This window comes from Rhinolophus hipposideros, assembly GCF_964194185.1.
Source record: "Rhinolophus hipposideros genome assembly, chromosome: 15".
NCBI classification, from domain to species: domain Eukaryota; kingdom Metazoa; phylum Chordata; class Mammalia; order Chiroptera; family Rhinolophidae; genus Rhinolophus; species Rhinolophus hipposideros.
The window spans coordinates 415,524-437,655 of record NC_138061.1 but is presented as its reverse complement, the minus strand read 5'-3'; the positions used below and the strand labels follow the sequence as shown (position 1 = coordinate 437,655).

Sequence of the window (22,132 nt, the reverse complement as noted above, 5' to 3'; positions counted from 1 at the left end):
CTTTAGAATGGTGAACCCATCATCTCACGGAAACTGTTAGCACTGGACACGTGAGGGCTCCACATGGGCTAAATCGGGGGAGGGGAGGACCCCTTGGGGGGCCCCACAAACCATGTCTCACCAGGTTTTCTGTGGACTTGGGAGCACACAGCTGGGCCCTGCACAGGTGCGCTCGGCCCAGAAACTGGGTGACGGGCCCCTTCACCTTGAAGTACATCTGGATGCAGTCCTCGCTCATCTCCAGCTGCCCCATCTGCAAGAGAACGCCCAGCCAGGAAAGGTCTCCGCAGATGGCAGTGGAGGGCGCTGCCCCCTTCCCATGCACTGGGATGGAGAAGCCCAGAAGACGCCTGAGGAGGGCCCAGCAGTCCCCTCCCTGAGGCCTGTGCTCTCCTCAGTCAGTCCCCTTCTGCTTCCAGCACAAGCCCAGACACAGAGGTGTCCTAAGGCTCGGCCCTGGGACCCCTGGGATAATGACCTTCAGAGCCTGCTCCGCACACAGAACAAACAGGTCAGGGCTGAAGCTCTCAGTGGGGTCAAACTCCGATCTCCCCAGGCTGGCGGACTTAATCAACTCGTAAGCCCTCTTCAGGGAGGCCGCGTCTGCCAGCACAACAGTCGGGGAAGGTATGATCAGGCAAAGGCACCCATCTCAGCACAAGCAGCGGTGGGAACAGTCGGGAGGGTCCACGAGAGGCCTGGGGTCAGGCTGGCAGCCCCAGGGCTGTGCCCCTTTCTGGGGCGGCAGGACCTGGCCACCTCCAGGGAGAAGAGTGCCAGGGGCAAGACGCCAGTGCAGGGCCCCGTCCCCACCCGGCGGCGCAGGCAGGCCCCGCCTCAGAGCAGGTTGGGGTGACAAAGCCGCGTCTCAGGGAAGGCCCTCCGGGTGCCTGTGTGTGTCCAGGTCAAAGCCGCGAAGCGCTGGCTGGGGGGGGGGGGGAGGGCGGGGGGTGGGGGGGGGGTGGGGGAGGGCGGGTCACTGAACCAGGCGGGGAGGGGTCAAGAGGGTCGAGGCGGGGTCTCCTGGCAGCTCTGGGGTCTCCCCGGGACCGTCCGGGGGTCCCTGCCCACCCTGCTGGTTCTCGGCGCGGGCCAACTCCTGAGTGATGACCAGGTCCATGGCGTCCTCGGCCAGTCGGTTGCCTCGCTCCTGCGGACCGGCCGGCGGTTGCCCAGCGACAGAGGGACGCAGACCGGCCCTACGAGTCGGCCGCAGGATCACGTGTCCCGAGGCAAACCCTCCCCGCAGTCACCCCGCCCGGGGCCGGAGGGAGGGGAGGCGGGGGCTGAGCCTGGTCCTGCTCCCCCACCCCCCGCCCCCGCCGCAGCCCCGAGGCCACTGTCCCCGCTCCGCGGGGGACAGGCTCCGCCCACCACCCACCCACCCACCCGCGGCCCGCGCGATGGTGCGGCCCCGGCCGTGGGCAGGCCCCCTCCGCTCGCAGGGACCGGCTCGCGTGTTCCTCAGCCCTCCACGCATTCATTCTACAAACGGGTATTCCCGTGCCCTGGGCCAGCGCTGCACCGGCCTGTGGGCAAAGGACACCCCACAACAGGGAGTGAGCGCAGGGAGCCCGGCAGCTGCTCAGGTCTGATCCTCAGTGGGGGGCGCGCTGGGGACAGAGCCCCAAGCGGGACAGTTAGGCTGAGACCCGGGCGGGCGACCAGAGCACATGCAGGGACCCTGAAGAGGACCCGAGGGAGCGGCATCCGGCGAGGCCTGGAGGACGGAGGGGACAGTGTGGCCGGCTGCCTGCGTGGGCAGGAAAGGGCCGCTGTCTGGGCCGGGTCCCCTCGTCAAAAAAGTAAACAAGACAGGGAGCCACTTTGAAAGGGAGCTTCGGCTTTGCCTGCGGCTGGAGGTTAGGACACAAGTGCAGACCACCGGCCAGTGGGCCGACTTCTGACAGCAGTGAGTCCACGTGTCCTCAGACAGAGTTGGAAATGCAAACCATGATGACATACATGCACATATATGCACATGTCCGTTATACTGTTATATGTGATAAATTAGGGTACCTCCCCCCCTATCATTTTGAAACCCCAACTCCATATTCCCTGAGGGGTCTAGGGCCGTGTACCATCGCGAAGGGAGAAGACTGTGTGACATTCGCCAGCTGTGGGTTCTCACAGACGCTCTCCCTGTGTCTGTTTATTCAGACACTGGGCACCAGGTGCACAGCAGTTATAAAATATTTAATCCCGCCAAAAAAGTATCTCCAAACGTTATGTGCTAAGAGATTTTCCGAATCCTAGAGCATTAAATATTAACACTCATTTTTCTAGTTACACAGCAGCCTTAAACATTAAGAGTGAAACGCAGTTATTTTTACTGGACGGTGCTCCAACTGGTGAAGACAGTTCAGGTCAGCCCCAGCTGCGCTGGTGCTGTTTTCACCAGACAATCAAGTGTGGAAGTTGTGGGATGCCATGTGTCACCCCCCACCTTGTTTGCGCTCTGTGAGAAACAGATCCAACATCACCAAGCGGTCAGGCACTGCCCGAAAGGACACGCCGATGTCACAGGAACGCGGCAGCCTGAGGGCAGCCTTCACCCCAACTGCTCCTGGTTGGCTTCCCGCTGGCACCTGCACCCCTGGGGCAGGAGGTCCCCAGTGCCCGCTGCCTGTTCCTCAAAGCAGAGTCTCAGGTCTCCATCTTTCCACACAGGGCGGGTGTGTATGCACATGTGTATTTTCGTGTGTGAATGTATTTGTGTGGCTGTGTATGCACGTGTATGTGTGTTCGTGTATACATATGTGTGTGTCTATGTCCCTATGCGTGCATCTATGTTCGTGTGTTTGTTCACATGTGTTGAGTGTTGTAGCCCTAAGTCAGTTTGGTAATTTATACATTTTTCTAGAAAAGCATTGACTTCATCCAGATTTGACAAAGTAGTCTTGCGGTTGGTTTTCATTTCATCTGTATCTGTGGATATTATTGCTATTTCCTTCTTGTGTGCCCCTGTTTCTCTTGGTTAGGTTAGCTAATGGCTTTTCTATTTTATTGTTTTCCCTTTTTAGGTTACCAAAAATCCTTCAAGAGAGTCCCCAAACTAGGAACAGGACAGAGAAAAGTGTGCAATCATAAGACAGCAAAATTAGACATTAAAACACAACTAGAAATGAAACAGCCCTACTGACAAAAAAAATTACCTATCTTAACTCTTAGGTTCAAGAAGAAATGAAAACTTAAATTTATTAAATAGTGTATCTTAAAAATAATCCAGAGAAAGTCACACACATCACGGTCAAGGGCAGTGCTTGGAAGAAAAAGAAATACCTTTGATTATAAACCAAACGTAATATCACCATCCAACTCGAGTTTTAGAAAAGAATGGCATTAAACTAAGAAAAGCACAAGGAAGGAATTAAAAAGATAACAGAAGATAATTAGAAAGCAGAAGAACTAAAGCACTAATAAACCCAACACCTGGTTAGCCTCTTGCCAAGAAAGAAAAATGGGAAAGTGCAAATACCCAAAAGAATAAGGAGAAATCGCACAGATTTAAAATTAAAAATCCTAAGAGGGTACTTTGCTTTCATTAATGCTTTTCTAGGAAAATGTAAAATATGAATTCTCCTCCAGAAGAGAGAAAACCTCCGAATGGACCAACTGCCACAGAAGAAATCAGGAAAGCTGTTAAAGAACTACCTGCCCCCGAAAAGAGGCCAGACCATTGCACAGGGACAGGCACAAAATCTTTAAGGAAAAGATGACTCTATTGCTATTTCCAGAAGACAGGCAAAGAAAGAAGGAACTGACATATTCTTGGATAGAAAGGCTCAACACTACAGGTATTAACTCCTTTAAACAGATTAATAATTAATGCTATTTAACGCGTAGAAAAAGGAGGACAGCTGCCAAATTATATTTATGAAGGCAGAATGACACTGACAATCAATTTTGACAAAGATATCACACAAATGTACACTACAAACCAATCTCGCTATGAAAACTATTGTAAAAATCTTAAATAAATATAAGTCTGTGAAATATAGCAGAACATAGAAGAGAACGCCATGTCGTGACCAGGTGGGATCACCCTTTGGGATTCAATGACAGTTTAATACCAGCAGATCGATTCTTCTCAGTCAGCGTGTTACAAGCTTAACCAGAAGAAATGTACGACTATTTCCATAACACTTCACAAAATCCAGCATCCATTCTCAATTAAAAACCCTAAATAAATTAGGAAGAAATGAGCATTTTCCAAGATCCTTCTTAACGGTCATTCCCATTAAGTCAGAAACAAGACAAAGCTGTTTGATCTTAACGCAATTTAACAAAAGGAGTCAGAGGACAGCCATAAGGAAAGAGGTAAATTACCCTCATTTCTGGAGGGTATGGCTGCATACCTGGACCTGGGCACCCAGGGGCACAATTACAAACAGGGAGACCCCACAGCCCAGCTGCCAAAGTGGCTGCAGCAACCCACAGATTTCCTGCAACGCAACGGCAGTTAGAAGAAAGGTGAGAAAGCACCACTGTCACAGTCACCTGTCACAACCATAGCAGAGGTAAAATGCCCAGGAAGAAACCTGGCCAGAAACAGGCAAGGTATTCCCAAAGAAAACTGGAAATGTGACTGGAGATCAGAAAAAAACAAACAGAACTGTCATGTACAAGGTGTGAATTCCCCCCAAGCCAACCTATAAAGTGCACTGTGAATTACAGGTGATTCCAGGAATAATAACAACACAACACGGAGGGAAGTCTGCGTGTTTAAGAACATTTTATTTTGAGGAAACAATGCACACAAACTCAAAGAATTCTGCAGCAACAGTGAGGTTAGAGCAGTCCTGCTGCGCAGGAGACGTCTCATTAAGGCCAGTGATTAGGGTGGCTCCTGGGCGTGAACAGATCCTGGCAGCGAAGGGGGGGAACCCCCAGAAGCCCCCCCGCTGACCACAGAGGCCATGCAGCGCTGTGATGACCGCCCTGTGAACAACCAAGACCAACCCTAACCCGACCGCACTCTCACACTGAAACGAACGCTCAAGAATCAACGCTAAACGGGCGTAAAATGAGACCAACAAATTCCCAAAAAAAGCAAGAGGATTATAAAAATCCTCAGTCTGGGAACGGCAAAGCATGACATAAAACCCACGACGAGACAATAAAGACTGATAAATACACATGAAAACTTCTAAATGATAGAAATCTCACCATAAGCAAGTCCAAGGCACATAAGGGCTGAGGGAGTATTTGCAACACGGAGTCCAGAGAGAGGGCTGACTTCCAGGCCGACCCTTACAAACCTGTAAGGAAACAACACCCTGTTCAATAAAAGCGTGGGCAAGAGTCCAGAGCTGCTCAAACAAGAGACAGGTGTGTTTAAGCGTAATCAGCTCATAGTGAAGAGAGACGACGACGCGGAGAACAAGACAGAATTCTCACCTATCGGTTTCGGAAAAGATACAAAAGTTTGACAAGACGTTGGTTGGGAACAATGTGAAAAAGGGAAAATCACATGCTTTTGGTGGGAGGGTAACCAGGTACGACGCCGTCTACGGAGGGCAGTTTGGGAGTCCCTGTGGAAATCGCAAATGCACCCTCGCCGTGCCCCAGAGCCCCACGCCACAACCTCTACACGACTCCCCTGCCCCCTGCCCACCAGGGGAAACGCACGCACGCACCCACGGAAGGCCCCAGGCATCATCTCCCCTGTCTGCCTCCCACCCTGGTCACTGAGGAAGTCGAGGCATCACAGGAATCCAGAAGGTTCCCCAGGGAAGAGGCAAGTCGAGGGCGGCAAGAGGAGGGAGGCTCACCTTCCACAGCGACCCTGGCTTCACACGACCCCAGAACAGCAGTGCTGTCTGTTAAGCGACTGTGGCCAGCACCGCCTGCCCCCACCTGTGCTGGTTCAGAAGTGTGTGAGGAGCTGTGACAGGTGGGAAAGAACAAAGGGAAGGAGTGGAGGCCATGAGGCGGGGCTGGAGCAGGCCGGGCCTGCAGGCGGGAGGGCCCAGTGTCCGCCTGCCGCGGGGAGTCTGCCCAGACAGAGGCAGCAGTCAAAGCCAAAGGCTGGGGTGGGTGAGGGTGTCGTGCGGGTGTCTGGCGGGGCGGCCTGCGGGGTCTCAGCTCCCGCTCCCCACATAGGAACGCAGGACATGGTGAGGCCAAAAAGGAACACCCACGGAGCCATAGGTAGGGAAGTCATAGCACTATGGTCTCACTGGAGGCTGGGTTTACACGACGTGCGACCTGCTGTCCGCTTTGCTGCCAACCGACCGACTGTCCTCGACTCTCCTTACACTCCTTCAGTCTCCTCCTTCACTCTCCTCGGCTCCCCTCCGTAGCCGCGGCAGTTATATAAGTGACCAATGGCTTAATGGCTACAGCTGATGGCCAACCAGCCACAGCTGACGGCCATCTACTATCCGAGCCAGCACTTCTCCACATGAGGCCGAGAGCCTGGAAACTGCTCTCTGGGGCTCTGTCCCCACAGAGGGGCAAGCGGGTGACCAGCCCCCCCAGGTAAGAAGGACCCTGTTCTCCCTGCACCCCACTCACCTGCCCAGTAACAGCCCCACTCCTCAGTGCACACGGGCCCCCCACCTGGCAAACAGCAGGTGAGCAGTGAACACAACTGTGGAGTGAGAGGGCTCCACTAATGAGACAGCAACTGTTCCTGGCCTGACAGTCACACAGTGGTCCTGGCTCAGCCCTCTGGGGACCAGGCCATGCACACCTGCAGGGGGGTCACCACCCTCGTCCCCAGACCGTGCTCCCACATTCCTTTAGAGAGAATGCACTCCCGCCTCACTCTACCAGGAAAGCAGCCCTCCTGCAACTGCACCAGCAGCCAGCACTGTGGTCAGCCCAGACTGTCCCTTCATGGGAAGAACACACGTGAGTCCAGACTGTCTGCTCAGGCCCCAGGGAACGTGGGTGGACGGCGGGCCTGGGACTCTGCCTGCATCCACGAGTGACCATGAGCCCGGTGGGCACCAGGCAGGGGGCAGAGGGGACGTGCAGGCCTGCTCCTACTCCGGGGGGCATGGAGGGGGTGTCACCAATCAGTGATGTCAGCAGATGCTTGGAAATTGGGAAGTGTTTAGACTGAGGTTGGTCTCAGTTATACCCCCAAAGGCTCAAGCCAGAGTGAAGGGCAGAGACTGCAGAAGGCCGGCGACGGTGTCAGCGTTTCTGTGCAAACAGAAATGGCCAGCTTCCCGCCTGTGCCCCAGGAACCCTGGCTGCAGGCACGTGAGACCCTGTCTTCTGAGGACGGTCGGCCGTGTGCGTGAGTGTGAGTGTGTGTGTCAGTGTGAAATGTGTGTGTGACCACGTGTGAGTGTGTCAGTGTGACAGTATGTGAGTGTGACCGTGTGACAAACTTCTCCAGCTGTGTGTCCCCAGCAGCAGAGTCCCCTTCCTGTCTGTCTTCCTCACCACGAGGGCGCTTCCTTCCAGGCGGAAGCAGCGGCCAGGGGCTCACCTGCTCACAGGCCCAACCTGAGCGACCTGAGCAGGAGCCAGAACAGAATCCAGGGCTGCTGACAAGTGTCCCCGGGGGTGGAACCCAGACACCCGACCCTAGGAGGTACACCTTGAGTGTAAGTATCATTCTTTGATGAACTGGAAAATGAAACAAACTGCTGCCTTAATTCTAAACAAATGACATCAAGAGGGCAGGGGCGGGAGGCCCCGCTGGCCCCCTGGACGCCTAGTGTGGCAGCCTCTGGAGCTTTCTACTAGTCATTGAAGCAGTCACGGGGTCTGAGAGAGCAGACGTGCGCAGCTCACCTGTGTGTCATTATTTACCAAGCTACTGGCTTGTCCGTCATTCGGCAAGGAGCTTCCCAAGGAAACAAAGTGGGCAAGAGTAACAGCCCTCATATTGAGTTATTGAAATTAAAATTTACATGCCCTCCCATCCCAAGTGAAAACGGAATAAAGTTGTTTATAAACGCACACTGTCTAAAAATGAAAAATGTAAGGGCTTTTGTGCTTGCTTTATGAGTCTCAGTGACTCTCCCAAGTTGCCTGAGGCCCCATCCTGTCTGAGGATTTACCCCCACCTCACCTGGCTTGCTCCCCCGCTCCCCGTTTTGCTCATCAAAACCACTTCCTGCAGCAGTGAGCCGTCCAGAGTCCACCTCCGAAGGTGCAGGGAGAAGGCTGGGCTGTCACCTCCAGGGGAGTAAGGACACCCCCTGGGCACACGTGGCCCCAAGGCCCTTGCGACCCCCTTCAGCATTAGTCCCCCAGGACGCTCCCGAGAGCATCCCCAAAGCCACAGTCAGAAGGGATAAGGGACAAGGCACTGGTGACCCACCGGGCATTGGTTTCCTAGGGCTGCCACACAAGTTACAGAAATGTACTTTCTCACAGCTCTGGAGGCCAAAGTCCAAACGCAAGTCTAGGCTCCCTCCTGAGGCTCCAGGGAAAGCTCCTTCCTGCCTCTTCCAGCTCCTGGGGTCCTCACGCGATCCTCGGCCCCAGGGTCTGCCTCCATCGCCCCCCGGCCTGCTCCCCTCTCTGTCCCCTATCTGTCTCAAACCTCCCTCTTCCCTGTCTCCTGAGGACACCAGTGACTGGAGTTAGGGACCACTGTCAATGCAGGACGACCTCCTCTTGAGACCCTTAACCACATCTGCAGAGATCCTATTTCCAGATAAAGTCCCATTCACAAGGACCAGGGGACCACCTTTTTGAAGGACACCATTCAACCAGCTACACCGGGGATCGCACGCTCAGCGGAGGGAGGCCCGGAGTCGCCAAGGTCTTAGTCCAAACTACACATCAAGATTTTAGTAAAAGGGAGACTGTAATGCACGAGTCCAATGTGTGTGTGTGTTTTAACACCACAGGCTGTTCAGCTGGGCTCCTTCCATTCAACTCCATCTGACACCGTCTACCGGGAGATGGCATCAGACCCCCCAGGCCCACAAGACTGTCCCTCCCCATTTGAGATTCTATTCGCAAGTCCAGGTGTCCCCCATGCTTCTCAGCCACCGGCTACAGGTCAGGGGTTCCCATCACCCCCTCCTCGGGTTGGAGTCATTCGCCAGAGCGGCTCCCAGAACTCAGACAAACGTTTCACTCACCAGATCTCAGGTTTATTACAAAAGGGTCTAACTCAGGAGCAGCCAGACAGAAGAGACTCACAGAGCAAGGTCTGGGGGAGGGGACCAGGGGCTGCTGTGCCCTCTCCGGGCGGGCATCTCTCCCCACCTCTGCACGTGTGCACCAACCGGAAGCTGTCTGAACCGAACCGTCCCTCTGGGATTTAGGGAGGCTTCAGTGCGTGGTGTGACCGACTAAATCAGTGGCTGTTGGTGACTGGACCCAACCTCCAGCCCCTCTCCCCTCCTGGATGGCAGGGGTGGGACTGAAAGTTCCAACCCTCCCATATCAGGTTGGTTCCCCTGGCACCTGCCCCACCCAGAGGGGCTTTCCAGAAGTCACCTCATTAACGTAACAACAGACCCCTTGGTCACTCTCATCACTTAGGAAAGTCAAGGGTTTTAGGAGCGCTGTGCCGGGAATGGGGACGAAGGCCAAATATATTGTACAGAGCATTCCTTGGGAACACAAAATGGACGCTAATAATTCTGACGGCTGTCAGTCAAAAAGTGACAGTCATGCCAGAGCCTCCTGGGAAAGGCATGCCCAGTGGACGCCCTAACCAGGTAACTCCAGACGTAGGGTGGAGTGTGACCACCTGGGCGCTTTATCAGACTGCAGATGGGGGCACCGCACCCTTTCTTGGGCATAAGATCAGCCCTCACCCAAGCTGACAACCACTCCTGTGCTCGTCCCAGACCGACCCCCTGAAGCCTCACCTCCTGACCGTCTCACCAGCCCGGCCCTACGCCCAACTAAATGCACACCAGTGCTCAAGGGACTCTCGCTGAACACGGGACTGTCATCCTTCTTTCCTAAGACTCGATTCGCCATGCCTCACCCTCCTGCTTGCACACCTGTGTGACCCTCTTGTGTAAAACCGCTCCTCCTCCACTACTGGAGACAGGCCTCTGGCTGCAGCCTCAGTTAACGTCCGTGGGAAACGGAGTCAGCAGGACCAGATCCATGGCTTGACTCTAATGAAGTCTGACATTGTGGACAGACACACACGTGTGTGAGACGGCTCCACGGCTCCTTGGATAGCTGTGTCCTGCTCACAACACACGTATATTGTATTGTAAGTCACAGTGTCACAAGGGGAACGTCAGAAATATTTAAAAAATGCTGGTGTGAGAGAAGGCTGTCAGCTAAGTGTGGGGAGGCAGTCAAGGCTGTCCGCTCTGTCCTGGGCCCCGTGCAGGCGGCACAGTGCCCACCTGAGGGCACCTCTGTCCTGCAGCCGGGCTCACTGTGCTGGAGGCTCAACCTCAGGCTGAAGTTGGAGAGCCCTGGCTGCAAACTGCCACCCCCCTGCATCCCCAGGCCCCTAACAATCTCCCACGCCCTCTGGGCAGGCAGGACGCCAGGACTAGGACTGTGGGCAGGCAGTTTGGGGGAGTGGAGGGTGTGACACATGAAAGCACCATGCAACTCATTATTAACTGTGAGCCAGGGAGCCCTGCAGGCTCACCTGTGAGGCGTTGGACCCTGATGTCTCCCAGCGACACTCTCCCCATTGGGCAGGGTCCCAGGGGGGTCATGGCCCCTCAGGCTGCAGACTGCTTGGCAGAACTCCAGGCTGGCCTGCCACTCAGCATCAGCAGCATGCCAGGCCCTGGCGCCCTTTCCTACAGTGAAGGAGTCTGGGAACGGTTACTGTACACATCGTAGAAACCCACTGCCAGCTCCCGAAAAGAATTCCAACTCAGAAAGGTGTAGATATATAATTTACCAAGTTTTATCATTGAGATCTATGGAGCCTTTTTCTTTAGAGTTTTGAAGCCAGATTTTGCCAACATTGGCAGAAACCATATAGCAGGAAGAGAAGAATCATCTGCCTTCTATAAAAAGTTCAGGGAAGTCAGTTAGACACAGCGCACGCGCCCCCAGCGACCTGGGACTCTCATGGTGCACTCCTTTGTCCAGTGTAGGCAGGGAAGGTGGCCCCCGATGCCTGGACACCTGGCTCCTTTCCTGCTGGGGACCTCTGGGGGTGCGGCCTCACTCTGAGAGGGTCCCCAGGCGAGGCACTGACAGCTGTAGGAGGGCTCACCAAGGGAAGTGACTTCGTCCCAATTCAAAATTGGCCATCGAGAGGTTGTGCGTGTCTGTCTGCGGGTCATAGAGACCCCTCAAGGTCAAACTGCACTGTCTCAGGGAGGGTGTGAGTCAAGATCTAATGCTGGTCTGTTTTCAGCTCCATCACAAAGGACGCCTGTGGCTTGGAGTGACCTGTGGTTGTCATAAGCCTGTACCTGCTTCTCAACACTGCTCCAGGTCCGCTGGGGCCACCTTCTGACCCAGCAACAGTAGACCGTCCAAAGTGCAGAAGAAAACTCCCAGGGTACAGGTCAGGGGACGCTCTGAGCACTGGAGGGTCCTTATTTCTTTTCTGACTAAGGCACTGAACTTTTTAACACTGACCCCAAAGGGTTTTTGGAAGGTTGACAATGACCATGAAAGAAACAAAGCTAAGTGTCCGCTGAGGGCAGTTCAGAGCGGAGGACGTGCTCCACGGACAGCCAGCTATGGTGTGGCCACCATCACGACTTCCAAGCCGCAGTAACGGGAGGTTTGGAAGGTCCCCGTTCCTGGGAGTGGATGGCCCAAGACAGGGAGGCTGGAGCTGGCCAAGCTCTGCTGATGGTCAGGGCTCCCCCTCAGGGTGGCGGGAGGGAGTGGCGAAGTCACTGCTGACATGGGGGGCCCAACGTCTAAAAGATGTAAGGGGTGTCTGGTCCAGGTGAGGATGGCACCAGCTCAGCCCCAGGGCAAAGCTGATTCTTCCTCCCGCCCAAACAGGGTGCCGGGCCTGCTCTGGGGGCGAGGTCTGGACGACAGTGACTCTGCTGGCTTGCTTTTGTGGGTGTCCCTGGCCCACTGCAGACACGGCCAGCACTCAAGAACCCTTGTCAGCATTCAGTGGCCGAGGGTAGGGCACAGGAAGGAAATCCCCCATGCAAACCAGCAGCTCGGCCCCCTCCTGCCAAGGAGTCATTTGGTGTTGGCTAAAAGAGCCTCAGCAGACCGGCCAGGCTGCCCAGGCGTCTTGACCCAGCCCGGGTCTCTGCTGGCCTGGAATGGGCCACTGTGTCCACACTCCGGGCAGATGCAGAAGGCTGCTTCCTTCTGCCCTGCTCCCCTTCATCTCTGTACGCGGGGGAGAGAGAAGACCACACGTTTGGCGCCCTCAAGGGCCCCGACTTGTTCAACCTGCTCAAGGCTGAGACCCTGTGCTGACAGACGGCGCCCGCAGCACGTCCGGCCCAGAGGCCTGTGAAACGCTTGCGAATGCTGCAGACGGAGCTGGCGGAGCGCACGCCCTGCACTGCTGGTGGGTTCAGGAGCTGCTGTGACAAGCGTCACAGTGTTAGCACCACAGTTTTAGTTCTCGCTCACGTCCCATCCAGTGCTAGCCCCATGGCCTCGCTCCAGCAGTCCAGGCTCCATAAGCACAAAGTCTCCAACATGCTGGTGGCGCCAGGTCCCCCACCGGCGCTCGGGCCTGGTAGGGTCAGCAGGTGAGGAAAGGGAGGGAGTGTGGGGCACACGGAAGGTTTCCTAGAGGCCGACCGGGAAGTACGCTATCCATCACTAAGGCGTGCTCCACGTGCCAGGAGGGTCGGAGGCAGATGGCCACTCAGAGGCCACTGGCCGCTCCCCGAGGGTGCAGCTCCAAATCACAGGCGCCAGCTGAACCTCCTGTGGTCAGGACAGCGCCCATGGCTGCCCAGGAGCCTCCTGTCCTGGAGCAGGCTGGGTTCTAACACTGACTCACCGCTTCCTTGGGAACCAGGTCAAAGACGGCAATGCTTCGGCCCAGGGGCTGCATTCCTCCTGACCCCACGGCTGGACGATCCAGGACACTGGGGGTGGCCCCTCCGCTCAGCTGCCCCATTGGGCATTTTGGCCCCACAGATGCCCAGATGAGCAGATGTGCTGCAGGTACCATCCCTGGTTTGCAACCTTCCTCTCTGTTCAGGGCAGAATGTCAGGTGAACATGTGAACTCCCAGCACTGACCACAGAGGCCCAGGTAGCACACACTCTGGGGACGCAGAGTTGAGAGGACAAGATTCCTGGCAAAATCAGAAGGTATGCTGAACGGTGTTTTTCTGGGGCTTTTGCGGACATTGCGACCCCACCAGGGCCCCTCCCTGGACACCTACTCTGCTAGAGGTTAGGGTACCCACACGGACAGGCAGCTTTGGGGGTCAGGACAGTGGCCACCAGAGGGTGCTGCGCACATTGCCCACAAATTTCCTCCCAAGGCTGGAGGGTGTGTGTCCACCCTCCAGGTGGCAGGGGGTAGCAGAAGCCACGCCCATGGAGGGTGGTTGAGGGGCACGCAGGACCAGAACCTCCCAGGATTCTGTGCGTTTTCAACTCAAGAGCGAGCCGCACAAAGCTGTGGGGATTATGTCACCAGGGCCCCCCAAGGCAGACTTGGGGGAAATGCTTTTGGTTGAGATTCAAGGAGCCGTGATCAGAGCCTCGTGAGGTCTGACCTCTGAATGAGGTCACCTCCATTCAGGGGTGGGAAGACACCCCACTTCCTCTACAGGAAGCCACGCGGCACCACAGCTCCTCAGTGCAGTGCTGGCAAAGGCTTTGCTTAAATGTGCAGCCATGAGAGGACCTTTCCTGACCTCAGCTGACGTCTGGACAGCACTTGTGACCACTGGTCATTAATCCACCACCCCTGTTTGTCCTGCCCTCACCTCAGGGCCTCACATTTCCCTGAGCTTTATATTTCATTTTAAGAATTGAAGTATTTTGAATTAAATGAATTTTCCGTAAGCTCCACACATTCCTTAACAAACCTGTACGTTGGACTGATGAACAGGTTGGTTGATAGGAAGAAACAGAATGTTTCCAGAGGAACAGCTGCCCCACACATTCATGCGAAATTTATTTTCTACCAGAGCGCCATGCCCATGAAATGGGGGAAGAACAGTCTTTTCAACAAATGTTCTGGGACAGCTGGTCACCCACCTGCAAAGAGATGAACCCCAACCCTCACTTCACACCACACTCAGAGAGTTAGTTGACACAGATTGGAGACCGAAACCTGAGACCTAAAACTACACAACTTCTACAAGGAAACGTAAGAAAAATTGTGAGATCGCAGACAAGGGAAAGATTTCTTAGATAAGAACAAAAGAGCAAAAACCATCAAAATATCAACAAGTAGGATTTTACCAAAATTAAAACATCTGCTCTTTAAAAGACACTGAAGAAAATGGAAAAGCCATCCACAGACTGACAGCAAGAGTTGAGAAAGCACAGATTTGGTGAAGGACTTCCGGAAGAACGCATAAAGAGCCCGTACAGACTAGTCTCGCCGCGCCCTTTCCCAGGCCTCCAGCGGAGGCTGGCGGGCTCTGTACGCCCTCCTCAGGCCCCTCGGCCTTCCACTGCCCTCGGGATGCACTGCTGGGGCCGGGGGCCTGAGGCTGAGGCCTCCACTTCACTGGACCTCGGTCCACTGGCTCCCCCGCTCCAGACCCTCATGACCTCCAAGGTGGCACGGCACCTTCTCTTTCAGTGTCACATGGCAACAAAAACTTGTATGTCGTCCCAAGTATCTTATGATGAACAGAGACCAAAACAAAACAAAAAAAGACAATATTTGTTCTTTAGGTCTGGCATGCTGGTTTTGAGAGTGTGCCTGATCATACGGTCAATAGCTCCATTGAGCAAGGCTTGTTTTAATATTCTCTGTGTTGAGGAGACTGGGATTGGAAAATCAACGCTGATGGATGCGTTAGTTCATACTAATTTTGAAGACCATGAATCCTCACATTTTACCCACATGTTAGACTTAAAGCTCAGACATGTGAATTCTAAGAAAGTAATGTTCGACTAAGCATGACCACCGTGAATACAGGGGGAGGTGGTGACCAAATAACCAGGCGGGAGCTGCCAACCAGGCGCTGAGCACACAGGTGCTGTGTGAGGCCCCAGCCCCGGAAGCACTGGGGAGGGGAGCAGGCATTCTTGCTCCAACCACCATGGTTCTCGAACCCGGCGTCCCTCTGCTTCGTCTCACCAACAGGCCACTCTAAAGACACTTGACCTTGTCACCAGCAAGAGCTTTGACAGCAAGGTGACTGTCAAAGCGGAGGCCATGTCAGAAACCGCGTCACAGAACTTCAAGCTCAAGCTTGCAGTGAATTGCTCAGCAGCGGCGTGCAGACACACCAGTTCCCAGCAGATGAGGAAGCTACAGCTAAAACCAACGCCTCGATGAGTGGACACTCTGCATTTGCTGCTGTAGGAAGCGTGGATGAGGGAGACGTTGGACGGTCAAAGCTCACCAGTACCCTTGGGTGTGGTACCAGGGAAAATGAAAACCACTGAGATTTTGTAAGGCTCCGGGAAATGCTCACTTGTACAGAGACAGAGGGTCTGTGAGAACAGACCCACACCAAGCGCAAAGAACTCCACAGGCATTGCAATGGGAGGAAGTGGGCTTTGCCGATGTGGGCCCAGAGAACAGGCCATCAGTCTCCCAGAGACCTACGGAGCCAAAAGACACAATTTTATGGTGAACGTCAGAGGAACGAAGACGAAATGAAACAGGTGTCCGTGCTGCAAGTAAAGAAGCAGAAAGAGAGCTACAGAGCAAACTGGAGCCCCTGAACAGAGTTCAGCAAGAAGAGAGAATGAAGCTTTAAGAAAAGACTTTTGGAAGAAGAAATAATCTCTGTTTCTATAAAGAAAGCCACCTCCGAGATACACGAGAACCAGACCTTAATGGCAACAGGTGGCTGCCTGAATGAAGAAGGACGAGGCCCATACGGACTCCAACTTCAGGCAAAACAAAGGTTCCAGACCACAGGTCACCACAAGCAAAAGTTAATTAAAATGTTAGAAGTATGCTGTGATTTTCTTGCTGTTTTTATTTGCTGTGTCACTTATTCGGTGTCTGGCAAATGGCTGCAGTTACTGCCATTTATGAAAAAATACTTTTAAGTGCAACAACGCATTAGCCAGAGTGGATGACAGCACTTATCCATTCACTGCCGTTCGAAGGTTCTAAGTTGCTGGTTTGTGATGAGTCCAGCTCGTTTCTCCCGCGGCCCACTTACTGTCACTTTGCAGGGCACTGTACCCAGACCAGGGTCAGCGCCGATGAAAATACAGAACTCACTCATATTATGGCGTTCTGATTGCATTTATATTCCAAGATGAACCTTTTTTGGATACATACTAAAAAGTTAAATTTGGGGACTATGTTTTAAAATGTATTATGTCTCTGAAATGAACCTCTCCGTAGTTTTGCGAAACTTTTTAAAGATCCCTTGCAACTCAATAAAGAAGGCAAACGATCTCCTCAAACTGGAGAACTTGAACAGAATGAATGACAGATACACTTGTGAAAAGATGTCCAGCGCCACTCATTAGGGAGACGTGAACGAAGACTCCGTGAGGTGGTGGGAGGAGGGACACTAGCAAATGAGGACGGGCGCAGTGGGAGCTCCATCCCATGCAGGGGACACATGCTGTGTGGCCAAACATGCACTTTCCGAGTGACGCAGCCCCTGCACTCCCAGGGGCTCACTCGTGAGAAGCCACACCTACAGCCAGAAAGACCTGTGCAGTGTTTCCTGCAGCTTCATTTCTATAGCCCCAGACTGCAGCGCTCAAGCAGCCATCGATCAGTAAATAAATAAAAAAAAGATCACATACATCCGCTCAGTGGAGTGCTGGTCCATCATATAAAGAAATGAACATTCTTCTACACATTTCTAAAAACTTGTCAAACTATACACTTTAAAATAATGAATTCTGTTACATGTTAATTATACCTTTAAAACACATAAGAAACAGCTCAGGTACCGGTCGATATGCTTTGACTGAAGCACAATGTTTGCCGTTTCCTCCCTAAACAATTACACCTGGACTTTCTTTACAGATCAGAGATCAAGAAACTAATGTCTCCCAACACTGTGGCTTTTTGCTTCACAGACTAAAATGGGTCTCAGAGCGTCCTGTCCACCCAGCACCTTTGCCTGCAGCTGCGTCCACACACAAGTGCACACACACGTGCACGCACACACATGTGTGTGCCATGCTCAGGAACTCCCGTGCTGACGAAGCCAGGCTGGGCCTCCCCTGGTGGCGCAGCTGACGTGAGCGTCCTCACACCCTCCAGAAGCCCACAGGTGCCTGGCTGTGCCTGGCAGAGACCACAGGGGGCCTCTGAGCCGCCAGCCTGGTGCCGAGAAGGCACGTGTCGCAGAACCAGCAGCCTGGAAGGCATCCAGGACGAGAGTTACCATGAAAATCCCATGAAATGTTTTCCGTTTCTTTGTCAGAGGGACTCAAATGTAAACACTGCAACCACCTTCTGGAAGCTTTAAAAGGGAATCACCCAACTGCCTCCAAACCAAGAAACAGGCTGAGCAAGCGCGTGTAAGGCCCCCTGGCGCCCATGTGAACACAGAGCACCGACAGGAGGGGCCGGCCAGCCCAGCGTGTCATTTTCTATGGGGACTCTGGTCAGCGTGACTGGGGACCTGGAGAAAGCAAATGTCCCAATTAGGACTGCAACTTACTAGGTACTCACGGTCCCCTGGGCGGCTGCCGCTCCGCCCACGAGAACGCGGGTTGCAGACCAGCGGCTCCTGCCGTGAACTCTCCACAAGGCCGTCCACGCGAGCAGTTCTGCCCAAGAGCCTGCCTTCCAGGAGCCAGGTGCGTGGACACACTGTTTTAGTCCAGATGACACCTCGGCTCCTACAGTCACACTTTCTGCACGCTGCCCTCCCTGTGGGCCTGCGTCACTGTGGGGTGGGCTGGACTGGGGTCCTCACTGTCTGGGCGCTCAGGCTGTGGGCTGGGTCACTGTCTCCAGAAGGCAGAGGGGACCGGACAGCCCCAAGGCCACCACTGCCCACAATCTGGTGAGAAATACGCTTTAAGAGAACACTCAGATGTCTGTGACTTTGAAACCACACGTAAAGATTCCTGACAAGAACCCTGCACTTCCCACCCCATGGGCGCACATGGCTCCTCTCCACTGCTGACATGATGGCTGCCACTGTCACTGTCCCTTTATGACTTTGTGCCATGTTGGGACAGCACTATCTATGAACCCCATACTTAAAACTGCAGGTACCATCGTCGCCTCAGGGTCTGGTGTCCTGGGGCCACCAGGGCAGAGTCCTGCAAAGGCGGGTTGGCACTGTGGGTGGGGGCGCAGGAGAGGACCCCTGTCCCCTCACAGGGCTATGATGGCTCAGACATGAGGACGTCACGCTCACGTCCCCTGCAGGTCCCTACAGGCCAGAAGCCCCAATTTCTTCAGATCACGGCAAAATATCACTGCTTTGCTAATTTCTGTGTGTGCACGTGGTGGGTCTCATGGGATGGTTCAGAATTACTGTCCCGCTGGCCACATCCATCTTTCCCCAGCTCCGTGGGTCTGTTACCTACGGGGCACCCTCAGCACCTAAGTGACTGGGGGAGCTCTCGCAGAGCCCCGGATGATGGGCCTCCCGGCTGGCCTGACTCTGGTTGCTGTGGGCACTGGAACTCAAAAGCCAAGAGAGCTGGTGAAGAAGCATCTCGCTGAGGTGGCAAAGCGCAGCCTGAGAAGCAGGAAGAGGGGTAAGAACGCAGAAGCAACCAGGGCAGAGTCACTCTCAGCTCCGAGGCTGGGGCCTCATCCACTCGCCATCGTCTTCCACCGAAGGGACAGGGCTGCCTGTTCTTGAGGAGAAGCTGGTGCCAGCAGCAGAAGGACACAGCTTAGGGATGTGCCGAGGCTGCCGGGAAGGTGCACAGAGGATGCTGGAAAGTACGGAGGAGGTGAGGAAGGTGGGGATGGTGCTGGCAGGCCTTGGGGACCCCCGCATTCCCCCTGGGGGAAGGGAGAGCCGCCGGGGACTGAGACATGAGCTCCGAGAAGCTCAGAGCCAGCAGGGCTGCTGCCGTCTCCCACCGTCTTTCTGGGCACATTACAGGTTCTCGACCCCATCCCAGCGTGGGGTGGGAACTTCCAGCCGTGGCTCAGGAATGTCCTTGGCTCCAGAAGCTGCGGCCGACCCCAGCGAGCCTCCTCCATGCCCCCCAGCTTGCAGAGCCGGCTCTTGTTTCTCGCTCTGTGACTGACAGGTTCTGCCACAGGACGAGGTTTCCACTTGATCCTGGGGGAGCCGCAAAGCCAGCACGGGCAGCGGTAAAATCGCACCCTGATGTTACCACACCGGTGACAGTGGCTTTGGGGCCCAAGGACAGAATCATGGAGGTGACCCCGTGGCGAGCCATGTGTCTGGATCCCCCGGGGGGGAGGGGGGGGAGCATTCATCCCTGAAGTCTCCGCCCAGCATCACAGCGGCTCTGCCTCCCAGTCTACACGCCGGTGGCTCCACCTCGGCTCCCTCCTCTCCTGCAGACAGCCCAGGGCCCTTGCCACGTGGGGTGTGCAGGTCACACGCGCTGCATCTGACGATGAAATCAGGCCCCAGAACAGGAGCCAGCCCGCAGCCGGGCTCACTGGCCCAACGGGTGCACGACGTGGGTCTGTGTCTGCAGTATTGTTTCCAGAACTCATTTGCTGAGACCCTGAGAAGTTCCAGAGCAGCTCTTCGGAGGGGAGGGGGCTCAGCTCTGCCCACAACTCGGCCGCTGGCGCTGTGACAGAGCTGCTGGGGACAGGCTGTGGTGTGACAGGGTTGAGCCATCCCTGAGAACCCCAGGGACTCACACATCCGGCTGGTCGTTTCTGTAGAACCAGGTGTGGGAATAGGCAGATGTGAAGGTACCTGATTCTGAGCTGGCCATCTGATTGCTTCAGAGCTGTGCACCCCAGCGCTGTCTGCTTGGCACAAAGGTGGGCGCCCTGGCACCAGGCAGCTCTCAGCAGTGCTTAACCTGGGGAAGAGCGAGAAGCGAGTGAGAACCACTGTGGTCAGCCCAGCCTCTCCGCCCTCAGGTGTCCACTCAGCCAGTCATCAGCCAGGGTCCCAGGTCACAGCTGCAGGGCTGGGTGAGTTCTGCACGGGACAGACAGCAGGTTTGTGTTTGTGTGAGGGATGAAGGCCACATTTCTCCAAGGAACCCCGGCTCCTGTGTCCCCCAGGGACGCGATGGCACCGGGCCTGTCTCTCCCTCTGCTGGGGTAGAAGCCCTTGACCTCCAGGAGTGAGGACCCAGGGGCAGGTCCCACACTTGGTCCCCACGGTGTCTAGGACAGGCCAGCAGAGGCGTGGGGGCCCAGGGTGTGGGGAGTACCAGTGCCCGTGTCCACAGGGCAGGGCTGCACGGTCACCCTCCACACTCCTCGGGGGAGCCCCCGGGCAAGGCCCCACATCCTCGCAGGAATCCAGAGGCCGCCCGCCTCCTCAAACACCAGCAGGGGCCTTGGCAGCCTGCCCGCCGCCCCGAGTCTCCTCTCAGGATGGAATCCTGAGCCTCCGCTCAGGAGAGAGAACACCTGTGTTTCTGAGCAAGTACCCAGCAGATGAAGCTGTGTTTCCCCACCGTGGGGGGACATCTGAGTGGGGAGTACGGGGTGCGGAAGTGCCAGTTGGCTGGGCTGCACAGCTCCCAGTCCTGGCCACCCAGGGCCCCAGTAAGTAACCGCGTTGCCTAAGTGACACATGACAAAGTGCAGATGAGCCAGCCAACCAGGTTGGCCTCCTTCCTGCAGTGTAAGCTGCATGAGAGCACCGAGCTGGCTGTAACCTGAGCACCACATGGCCAGGTCCTGGGGCCACACAACGCATGGAAATGAAGCCACCAGCCTCACCTTGCTTGTGAACCAGAGGCCACACACCAGCCACTTCTGAACTGGAGTTGCTCCATGTCCCAGGAGAGACAGTTGTGCCCTGACCATGTCCAGGGAGATGGGATGAGGGACTTGCCATCTTTCTCCTGGACACGCACTGAGGCCCCTGCGCACGGTGCGGCTGGGCCGGGTCCCTGTGGCTGGGTGCTCACACATGACACCGAGTCTCTCGTCCAGGGCTGTGCGTGTCACACCTGTGGCCTTTTGACACCTGTCTTGTTGCAGAACCTTTGATGCTGCCGGCCAGCCCGGCACATGGCCGTCCCAGGGACGAGAGCCCCTGTTGCAGCCCAGCCACTGGGTATCTGGTAGGACTCAGCACTGGCAGGTTTGGGCGAAGGCAGCTGACAGCCAGGCTCTGAGACCTGTCGTTTCAACAGCAAGTGTCTCCTGGGTCAGACCCTGCCTCCCGTCCTGGCCCCAATCACAGGCCAATGTTCCCGTTAAAAATAAACTTAAAAAGCACATCATCTGAGCTGGCGTGGGAGCAACGTAACGCCCCGCTCGCCCAGAAGCCCCAGGAGCCCTGGGAGCAGGTGCAGTCCCACTGCTCCTTCCCTAACATAAAGGCTTGTTTAAAAACTCCTGCACTTTCTAATGAAAGCCAAGGGCGTCCTCTCATTGTCTGGCGACCCAAAGGAAAAGGGGACACGGCTCTCTGCTGATCACGCCATTTTATTTTTGGCCGCATATCAAAAGCCCGCTAATCTTCCGGCATTTGAAGGCTCTGTGTTCGGAATCAGAGCCGTCCTCAGACCACGCTGGGTCCTCCCCGGAAGCCAGCTCTGGGACAAACTTTGAGGGCGCTCTGTGGCCAGTCCAGCCATGGGGACTGTGAGGTCCACTCTCATGACAGGGGGCAGACGAGCAGCCACAGGCCGCTGGGCCTGCGAGGAAGGCGGGAAGCCGGCCCAGTTGGAGCCTGTTAGGAACAGTGGGTGACATTACCAGGCCTGCGTCCCCACAGGCTCCTTCCTCTGACCTGCCCTCCCCGCTGTGCCCCTGAGCACTGGCTGAGCGGCTGTCCCTGGCTTCTGCTGAGGGGGAGGGATGTGAGAAGGTGAGTGCAGTGTCCCCAACTGAGACCCAGTGGCTGTGCCCCACGCGTCCTCCTGTGTAAGTGATCATTAGCTCTCATCACTTGGAGCCTGCATTCTGCTCCCCATGGTGTCAGGTTGGTGAAGGCTGGGATGAGGGTGAGTTTTCCTTCTGGCACACACCTACTGGGAGTGGAAGGGCCTGGCGGGCTGCAGAG

At 55.4% G+C, this 22,132-nt stretch overlaps 1 protein-coding gene and 1 pseudogene across 6 annotated transcripts in view; one reads left to right on the top strand and one right to left on the bottom strand.

The window, feature by feature from the left end:
• The window catches only part of CFAP46 (cilia and flagella associated protein 46), an 88,670-nt gene extending 87,511 nt beyond the window's left edge, over positions 1-1,159 (bottom strand). For all 5 annotated transcript variants that reach the window (XR_013994987.1, XM_081074304.1, XM_081074302.1 and 2 more), the window contains exons 1-3: positions 1,072-1,159; positions 479-603; positions 122-253 (exon numbers count right to left, since the gene is read on the bottom strand). Coding sequence is in view for 4 of the 5 variants with exons in the window: in XM_081074304.1 (XP_080930430.1) it covers positions 122-253; positions 479-603; positions 1,072-1,120 (306 nt within the window). In the remaining variant the exon portion in view is untranslated. The remainder of the gene's footprint in view (positions 1-121; positions 254-478; positions 604-1,071) is intronic.
• A 13,430-nt stretch (positions 1,160-14,589) lies between these two features.
• LOC308508212 (septin-10-like) lies at positions 14,590-20,235 on the top strand (annotated as a pseudogene). Its single transcript has 4 exons — positions 14,590-15,846; positions 18,781-18,896; positions 20,023-20,076; positions 20,170-20,235. The product of its transcript is annotated as a septin-10-like (transcript).
• Positions 20,236-22,132: the final 1,897 nt, after the last annotated feature.